The 14,268-nt window shown below is 34.3% G+C and overlaps 1 protein-coding gene across 7 annotated transcripts in view; it reads right to left on the reverse strand.

The window, feature by feature from the left end:
* Positions 1-14,268, reverse strand: part of Cntn3 (contactin 3) — a 319,453-nt gene that overhangs the window by 200,367 nt on the left and 104,818 nt on the right. For all 7 annotated transcript variants that reach the window (XM_063260258.1, XM_063260257.1, XM_063260261.1 and 4 more), the window contains one exon: positions 3,679-3,854. In XM_063260258.1, the coding sequence (XP_063116328.1) occupies positions 3,679-3,854 (176 nt within the window). The remainder of the gene's footprint in view (positions 1-3,678; positions 3,855-14,268) is intronic.

A 14,268-nucleotide genomic window follows, 5' to 3' on the forward strand; every position in this document is an offset into this window, starting at 1 on the left:
ATCCACCCCAGCTATGCTTAGGTCCTTGTGGGAGTTGGAGGCAAGAGAAACTCAATCAGCCATGTTAAAATTCATATTTCTTATCATTTTGTGAGGAGTACAGTACTTAGTCACTAGGCAAAGACACTCATGTCTTCTCCCTTCAGCCATGAAATGGCAAAAGGGTTATCTCACCAGCTTGGAAGTAAAGCCTCATTCCTAATTTAACAATTTCATCTTACTATGTCTATAAAGCCCTGACAAGTAACCAGGGTAAGAGTAGAAATATAATACAAGTGTACAGATATTTTCCACGCAAGCTAGTAGAAGCTCATGGAGGGGAAAAATCACTAACTTAGTTGTACTCCTTTACACACTATAGGCCGTGAAGAGTTTTTAGCATTACCTTAAAGAGTAGTGTACAAAAGGTAATCAAATGGAATAAAGATAAATGTCATGGTTTATGTTGGTGGCCCCCAGGCCTCATGCATTTGCATTATGCATTTGTGATTGGTTCATTGTCTAGCGCTTTGATAGATGGTGTCAGTGCTATACCTATCTAAGTGTGGAGCCAGCATACAATGTAATGGCAGGAAGAAGGTGTGTATCTCTCTCTTGCAAGTTTCCACCTTGCTCTTTACAGCCACCATGAACTGTGGCCCCGCTACACCACCCTGCCTTGGAGCCAACTGAGTATGGACTGAAACCTCTAAAAACTGTAAGAAATAAACCTTTTCTTTCCCAACTTGGGCATCAGGTATTTTGTCTCAGCGACGAGTAAAACATAACTAAGACAATAAACTTATTACAGTAAATGATACATTGCTATCAATCCCCCTCAAAATGCTCACTTTCCCTTCAAACACACTTTCCCATCATTCTTAGCGCTTTCTGAAGGAGTTTTGGAAGTCCCTGCTCAAGTTTTTATCAGATATGACCAAAAACTTGGTGAATCCTTATGCTAAATGGCATTGAAAGGAAAGGAAGGTCTGCAAAGATTGTACTGTGTGGTCATTCCACCTTGCTCAGCAGGTCTTGTAGCATGGGACTTTTAGTTCTTCCCCAAAGTCAAAAAGAATCTGAAAGGCATTGTGTTTTGAATGCCTGAGGGCACCGAGGCAGCCACAACAATGCAATCAAAGGCACTTACAAAAGTGGACTTGCAGAATCGCTTCTGATAGTGGTAAGAATGGTGGGCAAGTGTGTTCAAAGAGAGGATGAGTATTTTGATGGGGATTGATGGTAATGTGTCCTTTACTGTAATCAATTTTCAAATTTAAATATTTGCTATGGTATTTCATGAAAGTCTCTTGGAAACAGCAATGATATGGAAACTATACATCTCCTGTGGTCAGAGAACAGACTCTGCCCTCTTCAAGGAATAGTCCAACCAAACTACCAGTTGACAATGATGGAGTGTGGTCACGATCTATGTTAGAGCCTACTGATAGCTCTTAAATTCAAAAATGGAAGCACTAAATGAAAGCAGTAGAAGCACATTTCAAAAAATAAACAAACAAAACCCAATCATTTCTAAAAGAATACAGAAAGATGTGGCTCCTAGGACTCAGGAACAGAAATTCATATGACAGAACACTGACATGAAAGGAATTTCAAAAGTAGGATAAAAATACTTAATATGTATCTGGTTGGTGCATTTTAAACATATAAATAAACATAAAACTAAAGGATATGGAAGAAAAATGCCTGAAATACAACACTTTAGTGTACAAGAGAATTTTGAAGTTCTAAACAAAAGATGTTAAACACTAATTTAGCTATTGTTTTAATGTATAAGAATAAAGAAAAGAATAATTCTATCATTTATAATCCAAATATATAGCAAGTGGGGATGCTCTCTCAAGAAAGTGGATTTATTCTGGGCACCTTCTTCCCTTTAGCAGCACTAATTCCCGAAGTCAACTGAGCATACACTAATTCTCTGATCATTCTGGAGTTCAACGTTCCTTATCAACCTAAAGCTGTCTTCAGATTTAAGGCCACGGAAAAAGTCTTTAAAATGCAAAAGCATGAAATACATTTGAAATTTTAAACATAATGTTAGATTTCACAAATGTGTAAACATTGACTGAAAAATTTAAAAAAAACAGAAATGCATAAATAGGAAAAGATCTATCAGTTGGCACTGAAGACAGGTAAAACATAGATAAATATTTTATCCCATCAAAGTAGATATCACCTTTGAAAATTCACTCATATCCCACAATTTCACAGACATATACCTTTTATAAATTAAGTAATCCATTTCCTACACAACCTAATTGGAACAACAATTTTCCTTCATTTCTATACATTGAATCATAGTATGATAATTGATAAAATTCTCGTAAAATTCTAGTAAAAACCTATATTCATTATTTACAACTAGATTTTATAAATATAATTTACTACATACAAATATGCATTTGCACATAAAATATGTATATGTAATTTTTACATTGAAATTATATGATTTAAATCAATCATGCAAATGCACAAGTACTGAAAACTATGCACTGAAGAAAAGGAAATTAAATTCTATTTTCTTTACAAAGGAAGTGCTCTGAAAAAAACCTAAACTTGAAGTTCTGGCTATTAAAAATACCCAAAGGGCTGGGGATATAGTTCAGTGGCACAGCACCTGCCTCGAAAAGTGCAAGGTATGGGTTTGATTCCCATACCTTGGGAAAAGAAAAGAAAAGAAAGGAAAAAGAAAAGGGAAGATAAAGACAAAACATTTTAGCAAATTTAAAGGTTAAATTATGTAGTATATCCTATAGATTTCAAAATATCCATGAATAAATACAAAGTAGGTTTTAAAACTATTGTGCATGTAGGGGAAAAGAACGTATGAAAAGCAGAACATGCAGAATATAATGGCAAGAGTAAAATTAACTACTGTCAATCCAGCTATAAAAAGCAAAAGACGAAGGCATGGATACATGACATAACATTAACTTAAAATGCCTTAAGAAAACACTGATCCATTATAAGAGCGCATGCAGCCAATTTCAGAATTGTTGTGGTATAAAGATCTGTGTATCAAATTCATCATGATGTACCTAACAGATAAAAGGCACAACTAAAATAAAGGAAAATCAATAGAGCAAGCAGAAAGTAGAAAATAGGCAAGGATAAATGCTAAATTAGATTGCTGGTCAAAATGCCAAATTCTCTGGAGGAATAATGTGATTTTTCTCAGTTTGGACCACTTGTTGCCCCAGGTATGATTGACAAGGTTGTGTTGCCATTTATGACGATACCTCAGTGTTAGCAACAATACATCACCCTATACATTATTTCCTTTCTCTACTCACTGTGTTTTTTCTTGATAGATATAATTCTAATTTAAATGCTGTGCAAGAACAAGGACTACATCCGAGAACTCTCATACTTGTTTTAGTTCTAGCATAGTACCAAACACAGAGTAGTGGCTCAATCAGATTATCCCTGTATTCTTTTACATTCTCTAAGCAGAATCCTTATAAAATATTAATACAGAACACATACATGTGCACACACACACACTTACATTGAGATATGTGTTTTACACTGTATAGCCATTCAGAAAATCATATTGAGTTGTGCCCTCACCTTACTTTCTGAATACAATTTCTATATGGTTTCTAAAATTCAAACTACACAAATTAGGTTATATAACTTTAAATATTTTTGACAGCTATATAAGCGTAAACTTACAGGCAAATTGGAGTTTTGCTTCTCTGCTGACAACTGTTCCAAGTGAATTTGTTGCAAAACATTGGTAACTTCCAGTATCCCAACTTCTGTTGGGGTTAAAAACCACAAGATTTCCACCATTCAACTTGTAACGATGTTCCATACTCATATCAATATTACTTCCATTCAGCTGCCATCTGTAAAAAGAAATGTCAAGGGTTTTTTTTTTCCTTCTCTTAGACTTATTTCCAGGACTGAAACCAGATCATCTGCTGAGCTATATCCCAAGGGTCTAACTAAATTGCTATGCTTCCCAAATTGGGATCTAATTTGAGATTTTCCAACCTTAGTCACCCAAACTACTGAGATTATAGTAATGTGCCACCACACTAGCATTTTTAAATTTAAAAGAAGCCTCTACATCGCAAAATTCACTTATACAATTTTTCCCCCATAAATGAAAAATGATGCATACACTATTGAGTGGGCCAATGTGACCATGTATTTAGCAGAAACTAAATGTTAAAGCACAGTAGTGATGACAGTAAAGAAAAGATCTCAAAGAGATTTTCAAATGTTTTCTGAAGAAGTGAGAATAATTTAGTTTGTTCACACAGGGAAAAATTAGGTTATGTCTTCACAGGTAAAGATAAAGTAAAAGTTGAAATTATCTCAGATACTTCAGATCAATCTCATGCTGAAAATGAAGGAGGTAAGAGCACATTTCTTTGATTTATCAGACTGACTGAGCACATTTAATAAATTAATTGAATAAGTGTTCAACTATTCTTTGCAATTTGTCTGGATAAATACCTGTCTCCAAGGCATCCTCCAATGCAGTCACTGTCCTATTTACAAATGGTACACAGTGGTGAAAGAGCTTAAACACCATGCACGGGGTCTGGAAAAATGAAGCCATGAACCCCAGAGACATACTTATCCACAGGAAGCCCAAAAGAAGAAAGAAGCTTGTTTTTAAATAAGTTTTAACTAGAAAAGTAAGAGTTTTTGAACAGTAAGTACACTAGTAGCCCATCAAAGTAGATATCACCTTTGAAAATTCACTCATATCCCACAATTTCACAGACATATATACCTTTTATAAATTAAGTAATCCATTTCCTACACAACCTAATTGGAACAACAATTTTCCTTCATTTCTATACATTGAATCATAGTATGATAATTATTTCTATTGCTCTTCATTTAAATATTGGCAAAGAGGTTAACATAATGTCGTTTTTAGATGAGAATTTCAACATATCATCTGCAAAAGTTTAAACTCTCCCCAATCTTTTAATTCCCTCATCTATTAACTGTTCCCACTCTATATTATAGTTCTTAGATTATACAATGAGTCATGTAAAAATGTACTAACATACAAAATATTGAATCTGTACTTATGCACTGTGAGAGTCAATGCGGAGCCAGATGGTGAACATCATCTCAAACAGAAGTGGAGCTAGTGTACCAAACTGTGAAAGTGAATGAGCTGGCAAACAGCATATTAAAAAAAAGCAAATGTAAAAATGTAATTTGACACCATCTATATGAGTTTAAAAACATCTCCCATAATATAAGTATGGACTTTTAGAGTACAAAAGTAGCAAATATCCATAATAAGCTATCATAAAGAGAGGGAAGGCCACATCTAGGGCACATACAGTGAGAAATTTAGCTTTTCAGTTTTACTTTCCAAACTAAATTGTGGCTATGTGAACGTTTATCATTCTACTTTATTGCGTGTTGATATCATTTCTCTATATATAATAAGACATAACAAAATTTCTCTATATATGATAAGACATAACAAAATTTAAGCCTGGAAAGAATAGAAACTAAGTAATCCTGTAAATTTAATCTATTCTTCCAAGTGCTATTTTATCATTTGCTCATTTTCACAAACAAAGCTCTCTTAATCATTCTCCTAATTTCACATACAAGTTCCTGTGGTTTGTAGCCACAATTCTAACGACAGAGCAAATAGAAAGTGAGAGAAATGACTTGAGGCCCCAATTCTTTTCTTAAAATCTTAAAAGAACAATATTGGAAGAAAGAAGAAAATTAGAAAAGAAAACCTCTTTTTGATTGGTGGCCAATTTTGGCTGGTAATTTGGGTTTTGTTTGCTCTCAGTTAATTCTATGGTTCTTTTTTAGCATTTGGCTTGCTTTATTCTTTCTGGACTTAGTCTCTGTTAGAGTTTCCAAGGTGAATGGCAAGCCCTCCTTATCCTTCCTCCCTCTCTTCTTTCTCCTTGAGTTCTAGAAATACAGACACTCAGGAAGGAAATGGAGGAAACTGTGCATCCAGTTTTGTTTGAACCCTCTGTACTCCTGACACAACACAGCCAGCGTGTTATGGAAATGAACAGTTCGGATCTGCTGACTCAGAATCCACACCTTCACTAAAGCTCAGAAAATTTCACACGCATGTCCAAGCTTGAGAAGAAATTTCCTCACCTCCTCATTTAGCCAAGTTCATATTCAACAACTTTGCCTGGAAAAGTCATATTTCTTTATTTGCCCTCAGTTAGTGAAGAAAGATTCAGTGGGTGTCTGTACATCAGGGAATTTTCTAGATAGTAAAGCTATGGTAATAGCTCCCTAAATTTATAGACCTCCTCTTTGTTTAGTTTTTTCCCCCACTTTCCTAGTTATTGCTTCTGCCTCCAACACTTTATCTTGTCCCCAGCCCCTGGCTGAGCCTATCACGTAACAGCACAATGAACAGATATGGCATTCAGACACATGCTCACTGGTCACCCATTCTACTCACCAATGACCAGCTATATGACTACAGGCAAATAACCCTTAATTCGTTTGAAAATTCTTTAACATATGAAGAGAAAGGGATTCCATCATTCCTAGAGGGTTGTTCTACAGATCTAGTAAGACACTGTATGTAGACCTCAGTCCCAGATTGTCCTGATCGGGCATTCTACAAATCGGTGGATGCCATTGCTAATGTGGAAGTGACTCCTGCTATGGACTCCTTACACCTCTGTGTGATTTTATTAGATTCCTAACAAACATGTTGGTCATGTTTCACCTGCTGTATGCAAAGCTCTTGGTCATGTCCACTAATGTGGAACAGACTATGTCACCCACACATGGTTTGTCTGCTATTGTGGCTGTTCTGAGAAGTTAATCAAAGATGGAATGAGGCACATATCACGTTTAACTTTTAAAAAAACAAGCCTAACAGTAAATCACAAAGAAGCATATTTAACATTCAAGGCATATTAAGAGACTCCACACTCAAATGAAAAACACTTCTCTAACCTCAAATTAGGTCTGATATTAATTTCACATATTTTCAAGCAGAAGAATCTTGTGACAAAGGGTACTTGTGAATTTCTTACTTATGAAGTACAGTTTGTTTAAGAAAAAGATCATTTTTTCAGCTAAGGTGTCAGAATATTTGGAGCTTAGGCATGCTTGATGGCTTCATTTTAAAACTCTATTTTTATATTTAGCTAATGAATAATAAAATCAGAGTGGCTATATGGAAAATTTCAAAGATAAATAAAAGTACTTCTTCATATCCATTTAATAGCCTGAAAGATATAAAAGCTCATAAAGTATGTGGAAAAATACTCTATTTCTGTAACTGTTGATGATCTGAAAGCTATCACCCAAAAGTTTTGACTAAAGAACCAAAATGGAAAAGATTTGTTCCATTATGCATATATGCTTCTCACTTTCTTTAGTGTGATTTTCATCATACAGATAAAATCATTGTATTATTTCACTATGTGAAAAGGCAGAAACTCTTCTCTTTTAAATATATTTCTGCAAAAACAAAAGCAGAGTGCATACGTTTTAGCAAACTCTTTAGAGCTAAGATATTTTGAGCTATCTTCAAGAATGTTAATTTTGTTTTAACAAAGCAATTTAATTATTTTTCTCCTTCTTAACACTATTCATCCTTAAATGGAACTCAGCCTCAGGTGATATAAAACTGCTCAGTATATTACTGGACATTTTTCCTCTTGTTGAAAATACATGAATTCAAAAGGTCTTTGTTTAAATTCTGAAGTGTGTAAATAATCTCTGTGCCTCAGCTTCCAAAGGTTATTTTATCTTGGGAAGCAAAACAATCTATCTGTGTTCCTAATGCAGAATATTCACGTTTGATCCAGATTTCTTCATGTCTTTTATTTTCACCTGAAACAGCTCCTACTTGATGAAGTATGCGTCCAATAAATCTGAAAATCAGACTCATTTTTGCTTTGTTTATAATCAGACTTAATAAAAACAACCCTTAATGTCAAGGTATGACATTTATGGATCACAACTATGAGTAGCTGTAAGAAACAGTCCTTTAGTTTTGCACATTCATAATCATTTATACAACTTACTTTTGTCAAGGAATTTTAAAATACACTAGAAATGTTGAGCATCAAAACACAATCTCATACTTGATAAATGTATATTTGTATAGCCAAACTTCATTCCAGAAGGCTTCATGCAATGATCTGGGGCAAACTAAAACAGTACCTTGTCTCTTGGAGCTATGTACACCACCATTTTAATCATATAACATTTACATTGCACTGCAGAAGCAGACTAACCTTGTAGCTTTAGCTCAGTGGTAAATGTCATAAGATTAAATACCTTTGCATAATCATCATGTTCTAACACTTTGGAATGATCTGATAAGTTCACTATCAGTCTTTAGTGTTCAAATGCTCATTCTACCTGAATTAGGATTTGCTTTTAGAATGCTCAAGTGAGCATGGTTTATTATTCATATTTCACAAATCTGAATCTCAGTGAATGAAACCTCAACATCCCTTGAACTGGCTTCCCGTGGAGATTCTACAGCAATTTGTGTCTGGTCCAATATCTACAGAAGAATACTTGGATGCCAGAGTTAGAAGTCCTGGGTTGAGGGCCTCCCTGAGGAAGTATACATTTGATCAGTCCACTTCCATGCATGTTGCATCCTCTATACAAGGGGGATGTTGGCAAGGCAAGAAAAGTGAATGAGCAAATAGGGCCAAGCCCAATACAATACAAAAATAGAGTTTAATGCAGACTTCCACCTAAAAATGAAATACAAATATGATTTCTTTTAAACAGCTGCAAGCCCATGAGCCAACAGTTTTTGAGCTTTTAATGAAAACCAAGAATTTTCCAACTTATAACCTATCTTTGCCATCTTTTAAAAATATTTATTTTAAAATATTTAATAAACATAATAAAATATTTAACAAAAATAAGTTTATTACCTATAAACAATAGCTACAATACATATTCTAGACTTCACTCTGCTCAAGACAATTCCTCTTCACTCAAAAAAGAGGGGGAATAAAAGGCAGGCTGCAGGTTGGCTGGAATCTCCTGATAAAGAACGAGGTTTCTGATATAATGTGTTTCAGAACTGGTATTGCTCCTAGCTAATGGAAACTGTAATTGTTTTTTGTTTTTTTTTTAATTTTTTTTTGTTTGTTTTTTTTGCGGTTTTTTTTTTTTTTTTTTTTTTTTTGTCTTTCCGTTTTTATCGGTACCAGGGATCGAACTCACGACTGCCTGCTTGCAAGGCAGGCGCTTATGCCGCTGAGCTAAATCCCCAGCCCCGAAACTGTAATTGTTAATTCCAAGAAATAAACTACAGTCATAGATGGCTAAGGATATACTGCCTTGCAATACAAGAACAAACTGAGGGGGCAATGCAAAGAGACAGAATGAATTTGTATAGATAGAAATATAAATTCATATGATAATTAAATCAGGATTAAAATTCTGTATTTACAAAATTCAAAGGTGTTTTTTAACCCATTTAATCTGCATCAGATGATGACTACCACTGCTGAATTTCACCATCAGATATCATACTTGTACATAGTAGATACTCACAAAAGTTTCCTGAATAGAAAATTAATGAATAACCTAATGCTACACTCTACTTTGGCTATAATCAATCTCTGTATAGTTTTCACCAACTGTGGTCATCTATATTGCCAAAACACAATCACCAAGTGGAGACTTAATGTATCACTATTTTTGTTTACCTTACTAGTTGTTTATTTACCATAGTTGGATATGACAACATTTTACATAAAATCACACTACTATGCAATAACAGAAGTGAATACAAACATAAATTTATCTTGCTATCAGCATAACTCAAGGCCCCAATCTCAAAGTAAGTCTTGAGATTGAACTTGGTAACAAAGTTAGAGAACTTCACCCCTTTAAACTGAAATTAACAAAACTGAAAAAATTTATATTACTTTGAGTATTTTTGAAAATAATCTCAAAGTATAACTCACATCACAGTGGACTACAGAAAGTATTATTATTCAGGGTATCCCCTTTATCATTAAAAATATGATCAGGAAAATGGAAATATAAACACATTCTGGAGGAAAAAATAAATCTAAAATTTTAGGCCTCCAGGTAAAACAAAGCAAAAATAACTAAATAATGCTAAAGTGTTTTGGGGGATTGATCCATTTGATATGTTTGGGGACGTTTGATACATTTGGGGACAGAGGCCCAGGCTTACCACTTGCTAAATCAATAGGCAAAACTTTATCCAAGGTTTGACAAGAAAATTAGGAATTTAATCACAGAAGCAATTTGTGGTTTTAGATGTGGCTTTCGAGTTAATAAGCAAATGCATTTGTGTTCTGATGCAATGTTTGTTAATATATTTACTGTAGTGATGAGAATAATTGCAGCCCTTGAAAGAATATCTGAATTTGCATATTCATTTCTTTATCCAAAAATAACTAGACTTCAGCAATAATTGCTGAAGATAAAATCAGTTAAATCATGAAGCTGTTTTTGAAAAACTTAGCTTTAAAAATGTGCTTTATGTAACATAGATTTCTATCTCTCACTCACTGATAAATATTAAACAATATACATCAAACATAAGTATATATTTAGGAAAAAGGATTAGAATTACAATGGATGAAAATAACTCTTCAGTTTACATGGTGATACCCTAGTTCAACCCTATCAGTGATTCCCTTAAAATTACTCCAAGGAAGCTTATAGAAGCTGTTTGCTATTTTTGCCATCCTTGTATCCATTTACTTTTTTTCCCTATCAGCTTCCTCTGTCTCCTTTGAAAATGCCACTCCTCAAGTAACTTGAGCCCAGCCAATTAGAACACTCCATGTTTCAGAGGATAGTACATTTGGACCCAGCTCACTTGATATATTTTGTGTTGGATCAGTACGTTCATATTTTTCCTGTTTACAACACTAAATAAACACATAAAAGAGATCAATGACAGAAAATATGTAAAATATTGTGTTATACTATACCCTTTACTGTACAAAATCTACTCTCTTCATATTTTGACTAAGTAGTGACTGCTACAGGATTAGCCGAATTTTCATTCTACCTTCTTCTGATAGGATCCAAGGCTTCTGATGACAGTAATGGAAAGATGACTTCTGCTTGCAATGGATATTATGAGGAGGTTGTAAGTAAGCCTGGAGTTTCAGTCAGTATCCTTGGACATCTCTAGGCAGTCTATCTTAAAATAGAACTAATAGAAAGTACTCAATCCAAAATAAATTACATGATAGACTAAACCTACTTAAGTATGTCTGAACCTGTGCTCCTTCATGACATTCTTCCCTATGGAACTGTGATCTGATCCTTAATTTCTTTTGTTTTCCTCTTGTTAACTTCAATGTTATTCTATTTCATCAGCTGACCATTCACTATGTGCTAGGCATTTGTAAAGCAAGGGTGAAGAGTACAGACACTAGGTTTAGGAAAATTACGGCCAATCAGGACAATCACATTTTATTTTATAATGCACAAAGGTTGAGGTACATGGATAGTCACAGTGTTGTGGTATAGAATTTAAAACAGAGCATATCAAGAAGGCTCTCTGGGAGAGATGGTAGCACATGAGTTTTAAATGTTCTGTACAAGCTGGTGTCTACTTCTGCTTGCCTCAGGCTCTACAGAATATTCTTTGTTGTATGTTTTGCAATTATCCCAGTCACGTGATTATTCCATTGCTCTTAGGGGGTGAATGTGGATATGGGGACCAGAGTTCACCAGGTAGAGAAGTCGAGATGTTCGGGATGCTGAAACGCATTCAGCTTAAAGAAGACTGCTGAGAAATGGACCAAAAAACTAGCAGAAAGGGTTATTATGTTCCTTTAGGGATCAGAAGAATTGAGGAGCAGTATTTGCCATAGGACATACAAGTAAAATAATGATCATATCAAATATTACATGGTAATAAGAAATAGGGGTAAGGATGAAATTCATGTAATAAAAAATACTTAAATACGTCACTTCTGTGATAGATATATATATATATAGGAGATTACAGATAATATACAAATGAAGTTCTATGTGCAATAAACTATATTTGTACTATTTATTCTCTAAATGGAATATATGTTGTGCAAATGCAGAACTTATAGTATCTATATAGCACAGATAGCCGAACATAGTGCTATAGAAACTACAATGTAAAGTACTTTATGTATGACTATATATATATATATATATATATATATATATATATATGTATATCAACACACACACATTTTAACATACTCCCCCTTGCACATGCACTCCTTGAATAGACAGTAAGCACAATCAGTGTACTTCTTTACCACTGTCTTCTTCTTTTGACTCTAAGTAATTAAAGCACGCAGGATGTGACTCATGTTAAAAGGACCGCAAAGACCCACTGGATGAAATTTAGTCCTTAGAACTGCGTATCCAAGATTCCTCATACTGTTCTTGTTCTGTAGAAATGATAAAGTCAACATTTTGCTCATTTTTTTTGTGAAAAGAAAGTAACAGGAGGGCCTGTGTAGAACGCTGCGGGTCCAGGGTTTGTTCTGGAGAAATGTATCTAACAGAATATTTCAGATGTACAGTCATGACTGGGCTGGGGGATACGCTAGCCACTATATACTTGAAGTTTCTGTAATTGGAAAATTTACTTTTAATTTAATTTAGTAATTTTATTAATTTAAAGTTGAAGAGCTACATACAGCACTGGCTACCATGGTTGACATCACAGCTCCAAAGCCTTGAGCCAAACAGAAGTTTGAAAACCCAAAGTCCAAATGGACCATATTCAGACTTAGGGCTTATTTTCTTTGGCCTATGAAACGGAAAAGCAGAGTTAACACTAAAAGTAGACAGATTCTGGATGGTAGCAATGGGCCAAGGTTGACAAACAGCTATGACCATTTGTTAGGCTGATGGCTGAGAATCTGAATTTCTGGTCATTAATCAATGTGCTTTTCAGGCAGGCCCCTCTCGTTCAGTTTTGTTACCTGCCTGTTCCCTATTGGTATTTATGTATTTTACTCCAGTTTAGTGCGAAAAAAATTGATATCCTTTTAAATGTGACATGGCATCAATAGTGACCATAAATCCTTCCCTATGAAGTCTTTCAACAACCATTGGGCATTTCCAACCCCATGAAATATAGGAGAAACATTCTTCCCATTTAAAAAGTCCTAATACTTCCTCAGGGTAACCTCTTTCAGCACTCCTAGCAATTACGGTGAGACTGAATACTAATTAACCTTTAACTATAAGCTATAGGGCTCAGGCAGGGAAATGTAAGATAAAGAATAAAATTCTCAATTAAACCCTAAGACAAGTAATTTCTCTTGAGCATTTCTGAACTTTTGGATTTCTAATGTGGTCCATTAAGAGTTCTTTTTACTCACCAAGAAAATAACAACACAAGGTTTCTCATAGGACAAGTTTGCGTCTGTCTGGAAGGCAGGCTGTGAGCTTTTAGAGGACACTCTTTTTATAGGCCCTTAGATTGTGTTCTGACTCTTCAGAAACACATTTAAGTTTTCTTTAACTAGTGATTTTGTGTGTCTTCCTAATTTCCTTCCTTGGCTCACTATCTTCCTGTTTATCTGCTTATATTTATAAACTCAATTTTAAAAATATTTTCCTGACTTCATGTTTTAAAAATCCCTCTCTGCTTCTTACTCTTATCGGGTTATTTCATGTTTACAGTATTTATAATGTCTGAAGAACAGCAAAAATATAACAATAAGCAAGTATATTTTCTTTTGGATCATTTAAAAAATGACACTATTATCTTATTGACCATTTAGAAAAACTTAAGAAAAAAAGGCCAAAAATAAAGGCCTTACACACAATCCACACTATCCTGTAGTAACTGGCATGGTCTATTTCTCAAAAATAACATAGTTACAGAGTTCTGTTCTAGGAAAGCTTCATATTTCTCAGAATGAAAAGAGATTCTCTTGTGCTCAACTTCTCAATTTCCAGTGATTATAAACATTAGGTTTAAGTGAAAGTTTATATAGGATAGAAATCTTAACTTCAGAAAATCTTTAAAACTATAATGAAAATGTTTGTTCTCTCTGGCTACAATTCGAGGAATAAAACAATACTTAACATGCTAACTTTCTTCATTTATCTTTAGCATTACAACTAATAAATCAATCTAAGTCACATACCTCCTCTTCTCTGTTACAGATTTTTTTAAACTGAAACATCCAAATGCCAACATGACATCCCAAGACACATAATAAAACAGAAGTGTCACTGTAAGAATAGCAAACTTTCTTTATCAACACTTACGAAATTAATACATTTAAACACAGACTCCATGGC

The sequence above is a fragment of the Cavia porcellus genome, unplaced genomic scaffold, assembly GCF_034190915.1.
Source record: "Cavia porcellus strain 051 isolate PalLab524CR breed Dunkin Hartley unplaced genomic scaffold, mCavPor4.1 scaffold_13, whole genome shotgun sequence".
Lineage (NCBI taxonomy): Eukaryota > Metazoa > Chordata > Mammalia > Rodentia > Caviidae > Cavia > Cavia porcellus.